Here is a 22,196-nt window from a genome sequence, read left to right on the forward strand (position 1 = left end):
GCATTATCGATACGGCATCGTTAGAAGTTACCTTTTATCCAATGTTTGTGTGTCATATGCAAACGAGGCCTGGCAAAAATAGAATCAAAAAATTGATATACGATAGCCGGAATAAAAGGCGAACCCGCACGGAATGCTGTTGACAGTCCAAGGGATGGATAGCTTTATATTTGCGTGCTCCGAAACTATTAAACAAATCACTTTTGGTTTTTGCCACAAGAGTCTCGACTTACCATCACCCCCTCAAGAGTCATTAGCCAACTTGACCGCAACAATGGGAAATCAACTTCAGCCACAATGACGATGAAGTAATTTTATTATATGTATCTTAACACTTGAAATTATGAAGAAGGGGAAAAAAATGGGTACATTTGCCCTAGAGCACAATGATTCGAACAACGAATTCGCCAAAGTTTAACCTTCCCAGGTGTGTTAACAAATAATAATTGAGCAGACAGCGACATCGGACCACAAAAAAAGCAAAAGTCATAATAGACATGGCTCAGACAATTGTCTACCCCTGAGCGGAAGCACTTGGCAAGGTTGAGAGCCGGAGCTGATTTCATTCATCACCAAAAAACAAATACACCTAGCCCCATCAAAACTGAAATAAAAAGCTACATAAATTACTTGCCAATTGCAGGCACACAAAAACCCAGACGCTTAACGCATTCATAACAAGCCTTTGACTTACTTTTTCGTCAAAACAAAACCTGTGCCTCAATATTGGCAAGTCGATAAGGTATTGTTGCCAGCTTGGCAAACCAATTTAGCCAAGTTTTTCTCACAAAATATCAAAATTCAACAAGTGCAGGCCATCGGGCTAAGCCAAAAGTGCATTTTGTATCTTGTATAAACACACAAAAGAAAGAATCTGACAGTGGAACCGATTTTTTTTTTGGTAATTGGATACTTTTAAGTTTGGGGTCTCGACCACTTAGTGCCCTTTAGTTTGAAAATAAAAATATAACTTAAATTGTATCTTAAAGATACTGTCCTTACATTTTGAATTTGTATCTTGAAATATAGTTTTTGAAATAAAAGGAACATTTTAATGGTATCTTAAAGCTACTATCTTTACATTTTAAATTTGTATCTTAAAATATAATTATTCACGTGGTATAAAACCTTCAAAAAGTGCCCTTAGTTTGAAAATAAAAGGAAAATTTTAATGGTATCTTAAAAATACTATCTATAGATTTTAAATTTGTATGTTGAAATATATTTATGCTCGTGGTATAAAAGCTTCAAAGTCCACTAAGAAAAATGACTACATATTTTTTTTATGCGGAACGATACTTCTTACTTCTGAAAATACAGAATAAGAACATATAACACATATAGTTCTAAATCTTAAATCTTTGAAATACCTCACCGATTGCGAGGGATATTGGAGTACTGAGATTGCAACAGTTTATGACGCCAACTGCATAAATCAAGAGGCTCTGGGTTCGGATTACCCACGAAAACTGCAGACCCAAGACGTTTTATCTCTGCCTCATTCTTCCCTTGATTTTTTCCAGCTTTATGACGACGAAACCGGCTGGCATAATAACAGAGAAGAGAACTTGGTCCCTGCACGACGGCGCAAATAACTTTGCAGCGTGACTGGGATAAAATGCCAAGCCACACACACAGCTGAAAAACAACATAAAAAACAACGAACAAAATACCCCAAAAAGCTGGCGAGGCATCTTCCACGAGACTCCAGTCGAACTTCAGCTAAAGGCGGCAAAATTCAAACAAATCGCTCAAACAATGCCACAAAAATGAGAAACCAAAAAAAAAAAAAAAACAATACAAAGAAAATGAGAAAACAATTTTTTTTTTCGCCTGTGGCACGACTCGAGCAAGTTTGTAGCAAAAGCAATTGTTGCTGGGCATTAGAAAACCCCAGAGCGTTTTTTCGACCCAGCTAAACTCGGCTCAGATTTCATTTAATTGATTACGGCGAACGTGTGTGTATTAGAAACGCTCGATTGGGTGGGCCATGGGAACGGGGCGTTTTTAAACGCTTGAAAAAACGCCACAAAACGCATCCAATTTCTACTAACAGTGGGTACTAAAAGTCACCAAACGGCAGATTAAAGATTAAGTAACTTACAGATAAATGTGGAAATAAAAATTAAACTTTAGACATCTTGGTTTAAAAACACCTCTTAATCGTTTAATTTAAATGCCCTCATATCATCAAGAAATCTCGGACACATTTGTGAAGCGGTTTTAAAGCAAACGACTTTCAAATCGATTAAGACTTCTTTAGATACATTTTTTTACATTTTGATAACCAATATATTATGTAGTTTTAGGATTTGTAAATAATAACATTATAATAACCAACAATAATCTTATAAATCTCTTTATGTGAATCTAAGCATCTAAGTTATTCTATAAATGTTCTGTTCTATGATATCTATTGCTCTTCCATTAATGAAGTTGTAGTTCCGAAAAAATTATACATTACACAATTTTTTTGTTTTGGGACTGAGTTGCATTTATGGCTCTGTTAAAATTAAATAGTTTTTCTGAACCTAAAATTATTATTATATTATTATTATTATCTATTATTTTTTGGCCACGAACTTTTATCACTCAGTGCCCCTGCATTCGGCTAAGTGTTTTAGCCATATTTCGTTGCGGTGCGCAAATCTGTTGTTTGTTTTTTGTGCTACTGTTTAGCCGCAACTTGGTGTTCATAACTTGGCTAATGAGTGCCACTAAAACAAAGCAAAAACTGGGCAAAACAACAAAGTGCATACAAAAACTTGTTATTGCCCTCGTCTATGAAGCTGCGACTGCGCACAAATTTGTAAGCATTAAGTCGGAGGCTTTTTTTTTTCGTCCGTCTATTTAAGTTTATTATTATGGCCTTTTTGCACTGTCGAACATTTATTGGCTGTCTTGTTCGGTGCTATGTTGCTTTTTGCTACCCAGTTTTATTTGTTTGTTTATGCGATTAGCCAAGTTCATGTGGTCTGAGGGTCACGCGAGGCGTGGCCAATGGTCTATGTCTCAGTGTCTCAGTGTCTCTATGAATGGCTTTAACCAGTCAAAGTTGCATTTCCCAACCACTTTAAGCCTATTAGGAGCCGAGACCAATCGATCTTGGGCAATGTGTATGGGCTGTATCTGCAGCCCCGGCTTATAAAAGATACTCGGCCACTTATGCCAGGCATCTCACCCGAACACTTGCCGTATTTCAGCGACAAATTGCCAAATACCCTCAGCCAATTCCATTGATCTTTTGGCACATTGCCGCCGCACATTGGTCAGAAAAAATGGAAACTCTAGCTGCTGGTCAATAAAAGTTTTTCCATTGTTCAAAGATCGATTGGTAAATGGGTTTTTTATTACGTCGATTTGATGTGGGCAAAAAAAAAAGGTTTTTCCATATCCAATAATCCATCAAATCATGAATGGTCTATTGAGCTTTTAATGGGCTATAGTTATTGTTCACGAGCTATCCGGCAGATCAGGTCTATTAAAATGATTTTGACATTTACACAGAATACTTAACCATTTCTTAATAATTATGTAATTAAAATTTACACATTAATGGCACGTGTCTGTTGAAGTCATAAAAAACACACTTTTATAACTTAATTAATGAAAATAAGAAACTAAAAATCCATATGATTTTTTAAGTGTTTATCGTAAAATGCTAATCTTTTTTAATGAAAATATTTATCTACTTAAGTTTTCATTTGATTTCGACCTAAGTCATAATATTTCTAGTCAGTTTTTAGTTCTCTTATTAAAAGTAATTACCTACTTAAGTTTTGTTTTGATATCGACTTAAGTCATAATATTTATACTCAGTTTTTATTATACTTTATTTTTTAAGTTGACATTCTAATATTTCTATGAGTTCAACTTACAATACAGTAAGTTTACAATAATTTATTAAGCCCATAGTTAGAATATCTTTGCCAAGATCAGAAGCATTCCTTCGATAGCCTGGCATTGAGCTCATTGAAAGAAAACCGCAATCGAGGCGGGAATTTACTAAATAGATATCTGCGATTGCCCGGGGGCCATCATGGGCAACTTTAACCCATTGTGACCCACCGTTTTACCGCATTGGCACGCGAGCTTACTAGCCAACTAGCCAAGTTTGCGTGTTGTTTGTCTTGGGCCGGTTATTGGTTTTTCCTGCTACTTAAGGCCAACATACAATGGCTGAAAGCCATCTCCTGGCTTATTAAAACGCAATCAGCGCAGTCACAGGAAGCAGCATACAAAAACAAAGAGCTAAAGAAACAGAAAAACACAAAAAAGAAACACACTTCTTGTTTGCCCAAGTCAACGCTGCTTTTGACCATAAATCGCAGTGGGGCCAAACCGCCTTCAAAACTATTCGCGGCATTTGTGTCAAACACGCGACCCAGTCTTCCAATGCGTCTTTGTCCGCAGTCTACAGTCTACAGTCTGCAGTCTGCACTCTACACTCCACCGTCCGCAATCTTCAGCAATCTTCGCGGGCTGCAGGCGTCTTCCCCTTGGAGACCCGGCAAACAATTGGCGACAGCCACTGCCACTTTTGGCCAGTTTTCCTGGCTATGGCCAAATCTGCCAAATGCACTAAATTGGCAACTGGCTTAGAAAGTCGATGGGGTGGCTGCTGCTGTTTCTGCTACTGCAGCGAATCGAAAGAAAGTCAAATGACAGCCAATGCACGCAGCAAACTGAGGCAATGGTACTTTAATGATTGTATGTTGCTTTAAATAATTACATTTATAGTTTAGCACCTTAAATGTTTTTTTTTAAACAATTATCTTTCAGAATTCAAAAAGGAAACATTAATACCTTAAATAAATTTTAATAATTTTATTTAATTTTATCACCTTAGATATGATTTTGAAGCTTTTCGGAAAAATTTTTTTTAGATTTTTGTTAGTGTTAATTTGTATTATTTTAAAAACCACTATATCTTATTCTTTGTATACTAACGTATCTGTTTTTGAAGATCAAGAAAGAATTTGTATTTTCAATATTTATAGAACAGTTTAAAAGTTTGAATTGGTAAATTTAGAGAATCTGGAATACATATTAAAGTACAGGAAGTTACAAAATAAATTTATAGTACCTTTAGCCTAAATCTAAGGACCAAGATTTTACGAGTTCTTGTAGGTAGATGGAAGATTTTTAAAGTTTGAATTTGAAATTAAAATTAAGGAACGGTCTGAAAAACAACTTAAAGGAGAGGAAGTTCTAAAATATAAAGCATAAATATAAGGATCAGGGTTTATTAACTTCTTATTGGTAAATGCAGGGTGGAAAACTTCATTTAATTGGATACATTTTGTACTTTTATGCTATACAAGAATATTCTAGAAATATTGAGAGGCTCGTGTAGCATTTTAAAAGTAATTATATAAACCTGGAGCGCTGTTCCCTCCACGTTTTTAGTGTACTTACATTATGGTTTATTAACTGCTGATGCTGGGATGTTGTCGAAGCGGTAATTGCTGATTGTTGCAGCTGCAATTGTTCTCCCTCGCCTCCCCCTCGCTGCAGTTTAATTAGCAGCTGCAGGGCGCATCCGCAGTTGCTGTTGCATTTGTAGTTGCAGATGCATCTTGCTGGCCCAGCATCATTAGCTGATTGATTGGCGAAACTTAGACCACTGGACGTCTTCGTCGCTTTGTGGCGAAAAATACAAGATTGAGACCTTTTTTCCCGGGATTTTTTGTGCTGTTTTGATTACTACGGATTGCACTTTTCAACGTGTTGTTGTCGTTAACTTGTCGTGGCTGTCGTTGGTTTTTTTTATTTTTGTTTACGCGAACGTTGCCAGTTGCATGTTAATTAAGTGCGCCTTGACTGCATTTTCCTTATCCAGTTACTGAAGTTGTTTCTGTTGAGTTTGCCCCTGCAAGGGTTAACTGATTATTGTGGCTGCCCTGGGTTTATGCCTCATTTATGCTGAACATGCAGTCTAATGGGCAACATTTGTTTTATGTCAGCCTGATGGGCAGTTCAAATATCTATTAGATACATTAAAGGCACGTTTTGCGGCCTCGTCATGACTTGGACATTTATGCAAAATCGTAGGGAATATACCTTATATGATGAGTTACTACAAAGGATTGCTGACACACGGATGGGCATTCTTGGAATTTCTAAACCCTAAAAGCAGCGGGAGGGCTTAAATGAGAATTTAACCCAGGAAGGGTAAAGAAATTGAAGTTATAACTATTTTTTGGTAACCGAAATTTTCAAAATAAAATATATTGGTATCTTTAAAGTGATTCAAAGGAAATTGTGCAAGATTTATAATAATAATATTGCTTTCCAGACAGCAAAAGAATGTATCTTAAAAGTTTGTTTTTAATGGATCAGCAATAACTTTAAGCTTTTAAAATTCTTTACGACATATCACAATATGCCTTTAAAAATCTCCATAAAGCACCAAAAAATGTGTATCTTAGCAGGCATTCCAAGGTTAGCACTAGTATACAATCCGAAGTTATTCCCAAGCAACCCACGCAATCTGACAGAACTCATAAACCAAATATCGCGGCCGAGAATTTAGCGTTGGCGTTGCAGCTGCGAAAAAAAACTCTAACTGACCAAAAACCGAAAACCAAATGCCTTTTGCCAGATTTTATGATTATCATATAGTAGGTGCGTGTGTATTTTGCGCGTTGCTGACTTTTGAGATCACCAAATGGGTTGTTGGTCTTATAAAGCACTTTGGCCACCCGACGTGGGTTGGTTTTTTAGTGCGAAATTGTATCTCTTAATGGCTCCGAGGTCCGCACAACATCAAGGGGCATCTCTTGACAACAAATTCATTTTTTCAACGAGTCATTGCAGGTGCATTAAAACTGACAAACTGAATGGTTGACTGAGTGACGGGTTGGCCGCTTGATGAAAAGGCCTCAGAATTTCCGCCTTCGGGGCAGGTTGTCTAATGCACTTTTAATGATTTTACACAAGCCAAATTATATATGCCCATTGCCTCGTTTTTTTGTAACAACTTGTTTCGGTTTCGGTTCACGCACCTGTTTCACTGTTTGCTGCTCTTTTAAAGGCAAAACAAAAGCAACTGCCGCTCAATTACAAGCGACAAAACGTTTTTTTAATGAACGCGAAAAAAACACCCGAAGCCGGATAATTTGTCGCATTTTCCCACAGACACAAAAACTGCAAATTCGAAAAACGAGAAAATCAGTTTTGGAATTGGTTTTGGAGTTGAAGTCGAAATGCGCGATACGATGTTGCAAGCGACGCGTACGAACTGCAACTGCAACCGAAGTTGTGCAGCTGCCGAGTGCCGGGAAAAATAAACCCGGCCAGATCTTACACTCGCTCTTCCATACTCTCTACATATATACCTTATAGAGGGAGATATATCTCTCGCTCTCCCGGTATCTTAACTCTTTCCGTGTTGCCAAACGAAACGTTCTAACGAGATCTGCATTGGGTACAATACAATACATATGGAATAAATTCAAATCGCGTCGCCAGTTTTTTCGTTGTTGTCCGCTGGCCGCGCTGCTCGCAACTGAACGCCAGGTGCCAATCCACTCGGCAACGAAGCCCAGGTAAGACCAGGTAAAACGCCGGCAGAGCACTCGAGTGGGCAGGCTTCAATGGGTTAACTGGCCTGGCTTAAACGGCAGACGAGGGAGCGCATGGATGTTGCTTCAACAATGCATATTAGTCGCATGTTGCCAGCGTTTCCATAGTTTTCTATATAGAGGAAAATTTATAAAAAATCATAGGTATATTAAACAAAAAATATTAAGAATATAATTTCTAACACAATATATTACGATTTTTGGTTGGGATATAATATGATATTCCATAGCGATAAGTTTAAGACCTATTTGGTTGAGATGGTAAATCAAAAATTGTGTCTAACTTCATATAGTTACTCAACTTCAAGAAATGTATTGCCACACAAGTAGTGTAAACTATGTTTAATCCCTTGTAAAAATATGTATTAATTCTTAAGATTGCCGTAAGTACTCTAACTATTAATTAACGTCCTAATAATTTCAAATTGTATTTTTATGAAAATGATTTTTTCGGTAAATGTAATTAATTCCTCTTGTTATAGAGTTATAAAAGGGTGTGAACTTTTTATCTAAATAAATGTTTTGAAGAACTAAATTCTTTAGAAATACTTTTTTCCTTGCTCTGGAGAATGTTCCTATCTTTCATCTTTTACTCCAGATACAAGAAATCCTTTTGTTCGCTATAAGGAGAGCGTACGTGCTGATGCTCTAATGTCTAGTTGCGCCTACTTTTTATTTTCTTCTCCTTAATAATCTCGGGGCCCTGACACTGCCCCTTCCTCTCCAGCATTCTTTCATTCAATGCAAATGAGTTATGTCCATCTCCCTCAGGTAGAAGAGCATTCCGTCTTTGTTTTTCGCCTGGCGAACGTGTCAGGATCGCAATTCTCCGCTCTCCGCCGGCCTTGATTGTGGGTTTTTGGCTGGGAGGCCAAACGCTGTGGCATAAATCACAGGGTCTGGACGCAGGACTGCCAGCGTTTTCCGGGACTGACCCGCGGGTTAATTGCTGACAATTTCCAGGCGGCCGGCTGGGGCTTAGACGGACTTCTCTTCTGCTCACTTTTGCTGATTGTAATCTTTATTTATAGGCCGCATGTGTGTGTGTGTGAGCCTGGCCGAAATGCACTCGGGGGGTATGTACCATACGCCATATAGTATCCATTGCCAGGGTAACAAGACAGGCCAAGTCGACGACTTCTCCTCGACCATCAATAAGCCGCCGGAGTTGCCTCATTCCCCTATTAATTCGCACACTGTGAAAAAATGATCACTGCTTACTATCATTTTTGACAGTTTTATAATATGCTAACAAAATGTCTTATTTTAGACTGCTACAAAAATCTCTTCCGGTTTTTTTAGGGTTTTCGTTTAGTATTATTTTCAGATATCCAATCCATTTTTGAAGCATACTTTTGGACACTCTTTTAAACGATCCTAATAAATTGTGTTTTCTGCTTAAACTTAACTGAAAGAGATTTTTCCTGTATATTTAAGAGTGTTACAAAAGTCAATTCTGTACTTACTAGGGCTTTCGTTTCCAATATTTTGTATGTTCCATTTTTAAAGCATACTTTTAGGCACTCTTTTTAAACGATACTGATAAATTGTGTTTCCTATTTAAGCTTTACTGAAAAAGATTTTTCTTGTGGGTACTCCTGAATCATTTTCTGAAATATATAATTTCAGAAGACATTATTCATATAATATACGTATTATTGAATAAAGTACCAAAATTTTTCTTTGTGCATTTGATCAACAAGCCAGGCCAAGAAAGATCTTTAAGCCAAGCTCGATCGCTGCCTTGTGGCATGCTAACGAAGTTGACAACTTGATGACATTTGATCTCTCGGCTCTGGGCGCTCGGATCTTCGATGTTGGCTCTTTTCTTGGACGGACGGTATGGTGCGCCATCAAGCCGCAAATGACTTCGATGAGCAGATGAGAAGACAATGATCAGCAATTCGCATTTGGTCTGCAGCCGGGACACGCACACACAAATCAGAAGTGTCTATGGCCAAAGCTACACAGGAAAAAATCCAATTTATGTCAAGAAATGATCGATATCTATATCGTTTAAAAATACCCTTTTTCAAAAAACAGCAAAGAGATCACACAGAAGTCTTAGAAATATTCCATTTATTTATCAAAACCCATAGAAAACATGAGCCCGCTACAAAAGAACTGGAGACCCAAACCCCCAAGAGCGACTAGGAAATCAGTAAAGTGACTAAGACTAGTAAATGAACTAAGCGCACAGTCAAGTGGGCTACCCTCTACAGTTTGGCCTTTGGTGGTGTCGATGACGAAGATGATTGCGGTGGCGGTGGCGTTGAAGAATCTCCCTTTGAAGGAACCTCCTCCAGGGGCAGGAGGTTACCCAGAGCAAAGATATTCTTTGGATCGAGATGCCGCTTGGCAGCGGAGTACAGTGAACTTCCCGTTTCGGTGACAGCATTGCGGTACCAGTGGCTACGAATTTTTCCAACACCATGGTGATGGGACAGTGATCCACCGCACGACAGGATCTCATCGCGGGCACTGTGCTCAATGGCCTCAAACAGCTCCACAGGATCGGATACATCTGTGCTGCGGAATCCAAAGTAGAAGTAGATGCAGGCACCGGCGTCATATGTTTGGGTCACTCTAGCCGAAATGGTGTAGAAGTTAATGCTGCGTTTCTTGCACTCCTGAAAGATTGAAATTATATGGTAGTTAATATAAGTTTAATGGATAATTAACCTTAAGTACTCACAGAAACCACCCGCTGCTTAACAGAACGACAGAGCAGACTACATCGATCCCAAGGCACTGAAGTCTCAAAGGACTCCGCCACAATTCCCTGATGCAGACCAAAGTCCTGAAAAATAGTAAAAAATAATGCAATTTTAGTGAGTTTTAGAGGTAAAACCATAGTGGGGTAAAACTTAAATAAACTTTTTACAATAGGTAAATTGTATTTTATACTTTTAAGTAACACTGCAATTGGTAAAATTATATCTGATAATTATGATGATATGATATATTCTACTAATTTATAATACATTTGATAAAGCTATCTTTATAAATAACAAGCTAGGTAATTACTTCTATCTCACATTTGATATACTTTAGGGAAATTATGGTCAAACTAGATATGATAAAAAAAATGTTACATAGTAAAGCGTATTCGTAAAATATAGTTGATGTATTAATCTCTTAATAAGGGAACAGCCTACTGTCTAGATATGAAATACGTTTATTTGGGCACATAATCGAGTTTAGTCACACACCATGATAACTAATAGACAGCGAAATATTACGTCAAAACAAACATACATTAAGTCGGGAAACCGGAAATAACACTTTGCATCGTAATAATGCTGATCTTGACTTTACTAGGAAAATAAACTTACCCTGATGTAGGCAATCACAAAGGTGAGTATGTAGCCGCGTTCGCCATTTTGTCCGCCAGCCGGAAATCCCTTGAACATTTCGGCGATCTCGTAGATGAGCGCCTCCTGGCGTTGCACATCCTTGAGGTCGCCCTCGAAAAGCAGGGTGGCGGCACAGATCTGGTTCAGATCGATGCCCTTCCAGGAGGTAACGTAGCGCTGCTTCATGCCATCGACCACACTGGCCCACCAGGACTTTTCCGGCTTCAAGGCCTGACCGAACATAAACTGCTCGTTATCCATGAGCCGAACAGAGGCGGGTTGGCATCTCCTCCGGGCCACTTCGCGCATGAAGAGCACTCCCTGCTCGAAGTCTGGGAAGGCCAGGGATCCGTAACGCCTAACCTTTGGCAGGGGACGCACTTTAAGCACCACTTCGGTGATTACTCCTAGCGTGCCCTCGGATCCCAGGATGAGGTGGTTGAAATCAGGTCCACAACTCACACGAGGTGCACTGCATTCACGTTCCAGGGTTCCCGAGGGCGTGACCATCCTGACTCTCACCACCAGATCTTCGATGTTGCCATAGACGTTCTTTTTCATTCCAGATGCACGGGTGGCCACCCAGCCGCCCAGCGTGCTGAACTCATAGGAATCCGGTTCGTGACCCACCGTCAGACCTTCGTTCCGCAACACCCTCTCCAGATCCTGACCCACAATGCCGGACTCAAAGCAAACGGTGAGGTTTTCCCGGTTAAGCCATAGCAGTCTGTTCATCTGGGAGGTGTCCAGGGCGCAGATCATCCGACTCTCGTTCTGGGGACAGGTGATTGCTCCCGAAACGCTCGTTCCCCCACCAAAAGGCACCAGCATCACATCGTGTTTGTGGGCCAGACGAACCAACTGAACCACTTCATCGTGGCAGCGGGGCCACACCACCAAATCGGGAATCCGCTGGAACTTGTGGTGCCACAGGCTGTATATATCGTTGAGGGTTTGGCCATGACATCGCACCAGCCGATCGATTCCCTCCAGGGAGTGATCCACCTTGGTGGTGCCCTTCAGTTCGCGCAGGAAGGGTGCATTTTCCACTGGGCGTGGATACGATCTGGGCAGCTGGGGATACGGCTTGGTGGGATCCACTCGCAGATCGAACTTTTTCTCCACCCACTTGGTAAAGCTGGGCAGTTCGCAGCCCCCAAGGGGATATCTGTGGAAGATGATATTGTTTATTTACTTTTTGAGTACTCATATTTTATTGTGGTCAACTCACCTTTCACCGCGAAAACAGATGACACCATCCTGGCCATAGAACTGCGAGTCGTTGTAGCCCCATCCAAACCACTTAAGGGCCTCGTGACTATACAAAATACAAAGTAGCATTCATTACTTTACATTACTTCTAAAATAAAAAATTTATTTAATAAATTATCTAAGTAATGGATGCCAAAAACATTTATTAAACAATGGAGTCCAACCAGTTTTTATAAGATCTTTATTATAACATCGGGAAAAGTTGAAACCAAAGTCCCCATTATCTACAGTTATACTTCATTCATAAACTGCTGCTCAGAGGCTAGACATCATAACTACTAAATACATCAAACAGAGTAGACTTAATGATCTAAATACATAAGTGTAGCACAAAACATTTATCTAAAAATAAAGTTCAGCAAGTTTAAACTACATTTTTATTATAACAGCTGGCAAGGTTTAAATAACTATAAAGCCGACCTCAATATCTTAATTTTTAACTTTTTTCATAAACTATTACTCAGAGGTTAAAAAAGTTTTAATTAGTAGTACAAACATTTTGTATCAATTTTATCATTCTACTTTTTTTTGATATTGTATATCTTTTAAGTGCTATGTTTATTCTAATGGATATACTGCATTAAATAAACATTTTAAAAAGCTATTTGACACACCCATATTAAATATAATGACAGCGACATTTTTTACCCTCTTTTTCATAGTTTTAGATCATTTTGATTTCTAAGTGCAGTGGACTTTAATTTACTTATTGGACTTGAATTTTTCGGTGTGAACAGGGTCTAATCTACATATTTGGGCTCTTTGGCACTCACCGCTTCTTGGGAATGACGCTCTCCACGCTTTTCGAGAGGCGGGAGTCCAGGGCGAGGGCGGTACCTTCGCCGGGCGCCGACGATTCCGGAGCTTCCGTGGTCACTGCATTCCGCTTGGCTGCCATTATATCGCTGGGTATTAACTAAATTTTCTAGGAAATTGCAGACACTTTTCCAACGCTTTCACATGGGCGCAAAATCGATAATTGGTGTGATTACTTTTTTGTTGGCGGCGTCAGGAAAAGCGCAGCCTGCTGAGTGCATATAGAAGGTCCTTTTTTTAATAAGTTTAATACGGTGTCGACTTATGAAGGGGGTTTCCTAAGTTATTGAAAATCACGTTGCGCTAAAAACTAAAGTTACTTAAATAGAAATTGAACTATAAATTTATGCGGCCTATGTTGCGCGCACTGGGCTTTCGTTCCCTCAACTGCTCGGAAATCGGAATAATGAGACTACGGACGGAGAGAGAGAGTGAGATATAGAGAACCGGAGAAGTACGAAGAGGACAGGAGAGTTCGCCCCCAAGACAGGCGCGAAATATTAACCGATTCGCGAAACGGTTTAAATTCAAATTGTATTTGTTATCAAATTTCCCAAGCAGGCCTAGATTTTTGTTTTACAAGTGAAAGTTGGAAACCTTTTACAAATCACTTTGTACCGGAATTCCAAGCGATTAACACCGTGTTCGGCTCGAGTGTAAATCTTTTTGTGTTTTGTTCCAAATTCTTGTTAGGTTTGTTATAAAATTTATAGTTTTTTTGAAAATGTTTAAATTTTCCGAATTCGTAATAATGGTATTATTCCTTTAGAATGCCCGCAAAGAAGGACTCGACCAAGGGCTCCAAGAAAGGAGCCGCGGCTCCTGCGGGGGCGAAACCGACCACCGATCCTGTAACTTCTGGATCGACTGCCACCGTGGAACCAGCCGCCAAGGAAGCCAAGGGGGCCAAAAAGGGCAAAGGCAAGAAGAAATAACGTTTCGACCAAGGTTTTTAGAATCGGAAAATAAGTTATGAAGCTCCCCTAATGGATATAATAAAAAAAAAACTCATCTAAGCAAAACTCTCTGCATTAACCGTTTCGCTCAGGGGGGTGAATATAAACCCACAAAAAGAGAGTCAAAAGTTTTGGTGGTGCAGGGTTACAGGGGTGGTATTCTCCCATACCCTTCCGATTTTTCCTTCTCTCGCTTATCGTTCTTTTTTGGTGCGTGGTGTATTGTTAGTCATGCTTTAATTTTGAGCGATATGCCACTCCAAAACTGCAGACATGGGCGTCGTAGGCTTACACGAAATTATGGGGTTCCCCAGCCTTTCATTCCGATTATAAAACATTTTAATTGCGTTTAATAACTAGCTTTGATTTTTAAGGGATTGTCAAAGGAAATGAAACAAATAAGTCCCCCTTTAAAAAAGTCTAACATAAGCCACTGCCGACAGGTGTTTAAAGTTGAAAATCGTCCTGTGGGAATTGTGTCACTGCATACTGTAATTTTATCGATGGGAATGCGCCTTTCCGTTCTATAATTAGCCCTCTATTAGCTGTAACAACCTCAACAAACAAATAGATTTAAACTATTTACCTTTATTGGTCGTGAAAGCCTAGCAGTTGTTTGTTAATTTGTAATGCAAACCTTAGGAAGTCAGGTTTACCTTTCAGAGCTTTAAAACAATCACTGCAAATGTTACTGCATTGCTTAAAGCATAAAACTAAATTTAGTATACAAGAATTGTTAAATTATTTGACAGACCTCTAAACTTTGATGCAAAAAAATATTGATTCGAGTTTGTTGAATGGTTCGTTGCAAAAACCTTTTTCGTTTTTTATTCCAAGCGACAGCTTTAATTTTAAACAGATATTTTGAAAAAGAAATATATTGGAATGGTAACATGTCCGGTTGTCGAAATCCCTTTATTAACATTTTTAATTCTTATGAGTTTAAACCAACGATCTTTCCAAAAAGGGTTTCAAAAATTCTTAAATTCCCATTTGGCAACTCGAATATTTAATATTTTTTAAAAGTTTTATAACATTCTTGAAAGTAAGAACTTTACATTTTGTCCTTTTTGTATTTTGTATGTATGATAATTTTTATAAGTTTAAACCAACGAAGTTTCGAAAAAGAATTTAAAAAATTCTGAAATTCCTATTTTAATACTCGAAACTTGTGTTACGTAAGATCACCTTTTTCAACACTGCAATTTTTGTATTCAAGTATTAATGCCAATACGCATCGCACTATTGGTATAACCCGAATTGCTGAGATAATGCAGCAAGATTTGAACACTCACATCACATCGACCGATAGCGATACCGATCCAACTGCACCGCCCAACTTTGAAACCGAAACTGAGCTTATCCCGCAGCCGCACAACTTTTCCCTTGCAAATGGCAGCGGCAACAAGCACATTGTTTATTACGTACTTATTTGCACTATGCTGTACAGTTTAACAATTGTTTGAAGTGTAAATTCGTCAATGCTACGCCGACGACGCGGCAATACGTCAAAAACCAAAAAAAAAGTATAAAAATAGTAAAAAAGGCCGTTATTTGAATAATTTTCACACCATCGAAACAAACGAAACCTGACGACACTTAAAGTCAAAGTCTGGGGATAGTGTGAGCTAAGCTTTAATTGGTTGTTTTTTTGACCGGAATTCGCATTAACCCATTTGAACTTTGAAACTTTTGAAAACGCTTGATTTCGCATATTGCTATTTGTTTTATTACCAAGTTAGCAATATGCCGTTATCAACAGTTGTGACAACACAACAGGCGCAGTTTGCCTAAGCGCAATCGCAGCCAGGAAGTGTAGAGTAAATATTAATTAGCAAAGGGTAAAGCGTTTTGAGGAAAAATGCATTCGCTGAAGCCAAGTTTTCGTAACGTTTACTTTCCGCCTATTTGAAATGTAACGACTGCTATGTGGCGCCACCTGTTTGTCATATCGTGAAGCTTTGGTCTTATCGATAGTTTTAAGAGGTTTGAAAACTGCAATGCATATACCAAGATATACGCACAGCAGAACACATAAATCAACTAGCCAGTTGTTTTACATTAAAAAATGTGTTCTTTTGATTTTTTAGCATTAAATAAAATATTTTACATATATAAACAAACTATCGATAACCATGCGAAAGCCAACCTGCGACTCAGTGCTTTGCCATCACTAGCGCGTTCGGCATTTACCAACACTAACACCTGCAAGCAACTTGTCGTTTTCAAAGCGAAAAACATTAAATAAAACGCATTTAAATGGGCCAAACAAATAGCACCCACTCGGGGTCGGCATAGAGCGGTTAAATAAATAATAAAATCATCAATTTATAGATGATAAATTTGCGAAAAACCGAAAAGAGAGGCTTGCCAAGTCTGCCGTGTGTATGCATGCGAGTGTGGGTGAGTGAGCCTGTGCGTGTTAGTGTTGGTGGGCAGAAGCAGAACAATAACAAGCCCAAAAATGCCAATGGACATGGAATGTAATGGAGCAGGACCAACAATAGCGTTCCAACGGAGGCGATGACTCACAGGTGAGTTGGTCGATTCGACGATCCAGCTCCGGTCACTAACTTTGCTTACGTATATATATATACCCCACAGCAGCCACAACCGTGCCTTAATTAACGAACGAAAAGCAATAACCTTAACCCAAAGATGCCGCTGCTGAGCAAATGCTTCCCCTGCTTCAAATTCAAGCGCGAGGAGGTGATCGACAAGCTGGACTATAGTAATACGCCTTTGACCGATTTCCCCGAGGTTTGGCAGCACGAACGAACCCTGGAGGAGCTCTATCTGAGCACTACAAGAGTGGGTATACTGATTGGTCTTATCTGGGCACCTTATTTACCCTTGATTATCTTCCAGTTGCAAGCTCTGCCACCGCAATTGTTTTATTGCCAGGGATTACGAGTGCTCCACGTGAACAGCAACAATCTGGAGAGCATCCCTCAGGCCATCGGCAGTCTGCGCCAGCTGCAGCATCTGGATCTCAACCGGAATCGTGAGATTTACCCCATGTTCTTACTTCAAACACTACAATATTTCTTTCCCCTTCAGTTATTGTCAATGTGCCTGAGGAGATCAAGGCCTGCAAGCACCTAACCCACCTGGATCTGAGCTGCAACAGCCTACAACGTCTTCCCGATGCCATTACCTCGCTCATCTCTCTACAGGAGCTGCTGCTGAACGAGACCTACCTGGAGTTTTTGCCTGCCAACTTTGGGCGATTGGTGAATCTGAGAATTCTGGAGCTGCGACTCAACAATCTCATTACGCTGCCCAAGTCTATGGTGCGTTTAGTCAACTTACAAAGACTGGACATTGGTGGCAATGAGTTTACAGAGCTGGTGAGGAAAAACATAGGGTATTCACTAGTTCTGATATTAGAATAAACTTTGTTGTTGGTTTATCATTTTGTGTTAACTGATAAATCATGTCAGATCTAGTAAATACCTTGCTTAACCCTATAGAAACCATTCTAACTTGAATTTTCTCCCCAGCCCGAAGTTGTTGGCGAGCTTAAGTCCTTACGGGAGCTCTGGATCGATTTCAACCAAATACGTCGCGTTTCGGCCAACATTGGCAAGCTGCGCGAGCTGCAGCACTTTGAGGCCAATGGAAATCTATTGGACACTCTGCCTAGTGAGCTTAGTAACTGGCGGAACGTGGAGGTGCTGTCCATATGCTCCAACAGCCTGGAGGCCTTTCCCTTCAGCGTTGGCATGCTAAAGTCCCTGGTGACCTTCAAGTGTGAATCGAACGGCTTGACGGAGCTACCCGACAGCATAAGCTATTTGGAACAGCTAGAAGAACTGGTCCTAAGCCACAACAAACTGATACGCCTCCCCAGCACGATTGGGATGCTGCGCAGCCTGCGCTTTCTGTTCGCCGATGATAATCAACTGCGTCAGCTGCCCGATGAGCTGTGTAGTTGTCAGCAGTTGAGCGTGCTGAGTGTGGCCAACAATCAGTTGTCCGCCCTGCCACAGAACATTGGAAACCTGGGCAAGATGAAGGTACTCAATGTAGTCAATAACTACATAAATGCTCTGCCATCTTCGATGTTAAATTTAGTGAATCTCACATCGATGTGGCTGAGCGACAACCAATCTCAGCCTTTGGTGCCACTACAATACCTGGATGCGAGTACAAAGACCCAGTTGACCTGCTTTATGCTGCCGCAAGTCACTTTCAAGATGAACAGTATACAGGCTCAACAGCAGGCCCAGGAGCAGTACGAGTTTGTCTACGCCAACCAGCAGCAGCCCCATGTGAGTCCTTCCAGGAGGATTTGCTTTGCCGAGGAGGCCACTATTCTGAGCAATGCCAAAGCACAGCCAGCGCCCAGCTACCCCAGCTTCGTGGCCGCTCCGCCCACACCAACGCCCGATCAGATGGCCGGTTCCGTGCGTCTGATGCGTTCACCCACACCGTATCCCAAGGAGCTGCGCCAGATGGCCAAATACGTAAGGCAGGCGCAGGCGGCGACCACATCGGCGAATGCCAGCGAGGTGAGGGAGGCGCGTGTGGTGGCCAACGGCCAAGTTCACTGTGATAACAGCAATGCCAACCAGGATGTTGTGGACCAGGCCACAGCAAGTGCAATATACGGCATAGCGCCCGAACCGTCACACATCTACGGAGTCTATCAGCAAGCGCAGCAGATGGCGCATCCGGTGCCGACGCAGGAGTACTACGGCTTGCCACTGGTCAACTATGAGGCACACTACCAACAGCTCTACGTGGAGGCCAACACGCCGCTTCCCACCACGCATTTAAACGGGGATCAGGATTACGAATTGCAGCCCCTGCAACAGCAACAGCAGCAACAGACGATGCAAACTCCTCGACTGGAACCACCACCTTATCACATAGCTCGAGTTTACACGAAGAAAACACCCGAGGATCTCAACCTTTACGAGTCCATGCGGCAGCGAAAACAGCAACAATTACAGGAGCAAACTATCTACCAAGATGCTTTGAATAGCAACAGCAACTTCAAGACCACAGCGATTGGCGCACAGGAAGACGATGAGTCGGTCGATCAGTTGGACTACCAAAACAATATCAGCAGCCATTTAGAACCAAATCCGGAGGAGGATGACCAGGAGCTGGACGACAGCATGTCGCAGCACTCGCTTAATTCCACGGCCACAAACAATACTTCCAAAGCGAGCCACAAGAAATCCACCTGGATCTTTGGTGTTCACAAAAATCCAACAGTCAAACAGGTCACCCTCAAGTGGGAGAACAGCATCGGCTTCGACATAGCAGAGCTGCTTAATCAAGTGAGTTTACCATCCATTAAGAGTGAAATCAGTCATAACATATCACCATTTTTACTGCAGGTTGGCATCTTTGTGAGCTCCGTAACGCCGAATACGAATGCTGCCCGCTTACTGAACCTCAACGACAAGCTGCTGGAAATAGACGGCTACGACCTGACCAATGCCAAGCTGAGCGATGCCAAACGAGTGCTGCTTAACTGCGGCACGGTCATGAACATAATGTTATCGAGAAAATGATGGACCATTTATTTACCGACTTAATCCGATTCCCATCCCGAGACCGAAGACTTTTTGTGCATTTTTCTACCGCATTTTTCAAATAAGCAGCATCGCCGATATCGGATCAAAGCCACTTGGACCTATCATAACGTTAGTTCATAACATCCTTCCGTACTGGCGGTCAAACGATCAGTCATAGAGCACAATCGCCAGCTAGAGGATCCCATGCTTTTCGTATATTAGATAGTTAGATAAATCCAAACTGCCATTTTCTCTACACCTAATTGAAGTATCTCCATACTCATTAGAAGAATAATACCACAATACGGCCAAAATTAGTAGTTATAGCCCTCAACAAGTATTCTCAAAATTTGAATTGATTGAAAATGAAATGCATTTATTATTTGACTCTAAATCAGTTGTTTTATAATCCAATTGAAGCGACCATTAAGTTATATTTATCAATGTTTAATTTAATTAATCAGTATTTAATCGGTATCTTATGTATATAGTTAAGTTAAACATTAGGCAATGCAATAATACGTTGTGTCAATTATGAGTTCTAGACAAACATAAATAACCTGTACTCCATAATCACGATGCGTAGATTTATCTCAAGATGTGCGATTATTATTCTGACCGCCAGTGGAATGTAACAGCATAAAAATTATATAGTGCAATTAGCGTCGATTATAGGTATATATATACGCACTCATATATATACTCACGATAATCAGACAAATTACCTTCAACTAGCGCCTATTTTACGCCCAGCGTTGTTCAAATTTGTTCCAAAATTATATGTATAGATCAATTACTTGATTACAAAGGATATTTGCTGTTTATGTTAGTTGTTATGGTGCAGCAATATAAATTCTATCTGTATTTACATATAAGTATACTCTATATTTATTGTCCAATCGATCGAAGTGTCAAAACATTATTTTCAATGGCGAACTGTTAACACGAAACTGAATTCTCACACAATTGGCGTTGTGATCAGTATTATTATTTATCTGGTTGGTTAATCACATGAAATCTATTCGAAAGTTAAGCACTCACATATATATATTCATGGCGTTTATATATAGTCATACATATGTGCATTATTGAAGAACACACGCCTCCACATACATACGAATCTAGCTAACTTAAGCAAGCGCACACATTTTGCCAATTCAATTTGATTTAAGAGCGTTACCACAAATCACTGAAATACAACTTTCACTTTGTCATTTCGCCATAGTTTTTGATTAAATCTTATCCAGACGCCAAAAGGCCCACGAACAAAAAAAAACCATCTAGTCAACAGCCGGCCCTTTGATTAATGTCCCTGCTGCCGCTGTCGTTATCGACAGGCAATTATCTATGGAAATTAATTGCCAGCGACATTTGTAGTGTGCCAGTCGGCTGACACCAGCGAGGCACGCAATCCAATCCTCCAGGACGACCCTGTCCCCTGGTTCCACGAAACTATCTACAACATCATCAGCGACAGCGCCACCGAATGTTGTCTGTTGCGGCACTTTTGGCCATATATATTTGCATAAAAAGTGAACAACCAGCGGAATGGTCCATAAATTCAACTGGAAAGTAGTCACCATAAAAAGCGCAACCGAGTACGATGGGCTGAAGAGGATAAACTAGTAAAAATGCTGAATTAACACAGGTATTCAATTCACAGGAATTATTCACAGGCAGTTTATGTACAATTAGAAAAGAAGTTGGTAATTTGATCTTATCTTTTTCATTTAATATAGTAGTATTGTTTTGTAAAAGGTGTTTCATTTAAGACCTCTGAGGTCCAAGTTTTCGATATCATGTTAAGGTTATAGTTATCTATCTATCCGATAAAGATAACATGAAATTAATTGCTTGGAAAGAAAAATTCCTATACTCATTATCATGTTCATTTTACGAAAGACCAATTCTTTCAGGATCTGGTATTAAACATAATAATAGGAGAGTGGTAGCCTTTTTCAGTCACTTAAAAAAGTAACATTATTTGGATAGGCTTTACTTTTCCAAAACCGCCATTTAAGTCAATGATACAAGTTAACTTGTCATTGAGAAATGGACTTAAAACGGAAAATGCTTCCTTTTGGAAAAAAATGATATGGCTACACATAGAATATTCTACATTTTTAATACATCATCATAAAATTATGATTTAAAAAAAATATTTTTATCGATGCTTAATACTATTACAAGTTTTTGATTTAAATAGGTATTATCCGGTTCAGTTTGATGGATTCTATGAATATTAGAATGAATAAGAGATATTTTAAATGGGATCATGATTTCAAAAAAGCTTAGATTTTTATGGTTGCTTAACAATTTTATATACTTTGAATTTAAATAGGTATTATCTTGTTTAGTTTGATAAGTATAAAGGGTTATACTCTAGAGTTAATTTATTTTTGTTTTTTTTATAAAACTCCCACAGTGTTTTAGCCTGCTGATTCGCGGGCGAGCGTCAAAAAAAGGATGTTTGTATGAATATACGGACATATTTATTTTGTATGGCACTAATAATTACACTAACACACTGCCTCTGGGGAGCTTCGTGCCGAAAGGGGAGTTGACGGGTGGCAGGCAGCCTTGTCCTTGTCAAATGTTTCGTTATCTGGTGCTTTCTTTTTTTACACACCAGCACACACACACTCACACACACACAGAGAGAAAGTCGAAAGCCCACCC

General features: G+C 39.9%; 4 protein-coding genes across 8 annotated transcripts in view; 2 read left to right on the plus strand and 2 right to left on the minus strand.

The window, feature by feature from the left end:
• Positions 1-7,236, minus strand: part of Kank (KN motif and ankyrin repeat domain-containing protein 2 kank) — a 31,893-nt gene extending 24,657 nt beyond the window's left edge. The window contains exons 1-2 of the mRNA XM_017073943.4: positions 7,008-7,236; positions 5,419-5,872 (exon numbers count right to left, since the gene is read on the minus strand). Of these exons, the coding sequence (XP_016929432.3) occupies positions 5,419-5,420 (2 nt within the window). The 5' untranslated portion in view covers positions 5,421-5,872; positions 7,008-7,236. The remainder of the gene's footprint in view (positions 1-5,418; positions 5,873-7,007) is intronic.
• A 2,412-nt stretch (positions 7,237-9,648) lies between these two features.
• Agps (alkyldihydroxyacetonephosphate synthase) lies at positions 9,649-15,384 on the minus strand. Of its 4 annotated transcripts, none has more exons than XM_017072145.4 (6): positions 15,282-15,384; positions 12,988-13,241; positions 12,174-12,260; positions 10,922-12,110; positions 10,282-10,386; positions 9,649-10,216 (listed from the first exon to the last, which is right to left on the minus strand). In XM_017072145.4, the coding sequence occupies exons 2-6, from the start codon at positions 13,110-13,112 to the stop codon at positions 9,803-9,805; spliced, it is 1,920 nt and encodes a 639-aa protein (XP_016927634.3). In that variant the 5' UTR covers positions 13,113-13,241; positions 15,282-15,384; the 3' UTR covers positions 9,649-9,802. The 4 variants fall into 4 exon arrangements, with proteins under 4 accessions (XP_016927634.3, XP_016927633.3, XP_016927632.3 ...); XM_017072144.4 differs by having other exon boundaries at positions 12,988-13,238; positions 15,282-15,380; XM_017072143.4 differs by having other exon boundaries at positions 12,988-13,238; positions 15,175-15,330.
• Positions 13,570-14,052, plus strand: LOC136116576 (uncharacterized). Its single transcript, XM_065863384.2, has 2 exons — positions 13,570-13,723; positions 13,800-14,052. The coding sequence occupies exon 2, from the start codon at positions 13,801-13,803 to the stop codon at positions 13,963-13,965; it is 165 nt and encodes a 54-aa protein (XP_065719456.1). The 5' UTR covers positions 13,570-13,723; position 13,800; the 3' UTR covers positions 13,966-14,052.
• Positions 15,385-16,151: 767 nt separating the features above from the next.
• Positions 16,152-20,731, plus strand: Lap1 (leucine rich repeat containing protein 7 lap1). 2 transcript variants are annotated; one of them, XM_017074243.4, is made up of 6 exons: positions 16,152-16,520; positions 16,591-16,797; positions 16,855-16,990; positions 17,047-17,336; positions 17,490-19,277; positions 19,338-20,731. In XM_017074243.4, exons 2-6 carry the CDS (start codon positions 16,645-16,647, stop codon positions 19,512-19,514), a joined length of 2,544 nt encoding a protein of 847 aa, XP_016929732.3. In that variant the 5' UTR covers positions 16,152-16,520; positions 16,591-16,644; the 3' UTR covers positions 19,515-20,731. The 2 variants fall into 2 exon arrangements, with proteins under 2 accessions (XP_016929732.3, XP_016929733.3); XM_017074244.4 differs by having other exon boundaries at positions 16,594-16,797.
• The last annotated feature ends 1,465 nt before the right edge of the window (positions 20,732-22,196 follow it).

This window comes from Drosophila suzukii, chromosome 2R (assembly GCF_043229965.1).
Source record: "Drosophila suzukii chromosome 2R, CBGP_Dsuzu_IsoJpt1.0, whole genome shotgun sequence".
NCBI classification, from domain to species: Eukaryota; Metazoa; Arthropoda; class Insecta; order Diptera; family Drosophilidae; genus Drosophila; species Drosophila suzukii.

Excerpts from the sequence above, each read along its gene's own strand:
- Agps (XM_017072145.4), bottom strand. The coding sequence starts at position 13,112 with ATGGCAGCCAAGCGGAATGCAGTGACCACGGAAGCTCCGGAATCGTCG. Across the intron at positions 10,387-10,921 it reads TTGTGATTGCCTACATCAGG|GACTTTGGTCTGCATCAGGG; the intron begins GTAAGTTTATTT and ends ACTATTTTTCAG. Across the intron at positions 10,217-10,281 it reads TTAAGCAGCGGGTGGTTTCT|GAGTGCAAGAAACGCAGCAT; the intron begins GTGAGTACTTAA and ends TCAATCTTTCAG.
- LOC136116576 (XM_065863384.2), top strand. The coding sequence starts at position 13,801 with ATGCCCGCAAAGAAGGACTCGACCAAGGGCTCCAAGAAAGGAGCCGCG.
- Lap1 (XM_017074243.4), top strand. The coding sequence starts at position 16,645 with ATGCCGCTGCTGAGCAAATGCTTCCCCTGCTTCAAATTCAAGCGCGAG. Across the intron at positions 16,991-17,046 it reads TCTGGATCTCAACCGGAATC|TTATTGTCAATGTGCCTGAG; the intron begins GTGAGATTTACC and ends TTTCCCCTTCAG. Across the intron at positions 17,337-17,489 it reads GCAATGAGTTTACAGAGCTG|CCCGAAGTTGTTGGCGAGCT; the intron begins GTGAGGAAAAAC and ends TTTTCTCCCCAG.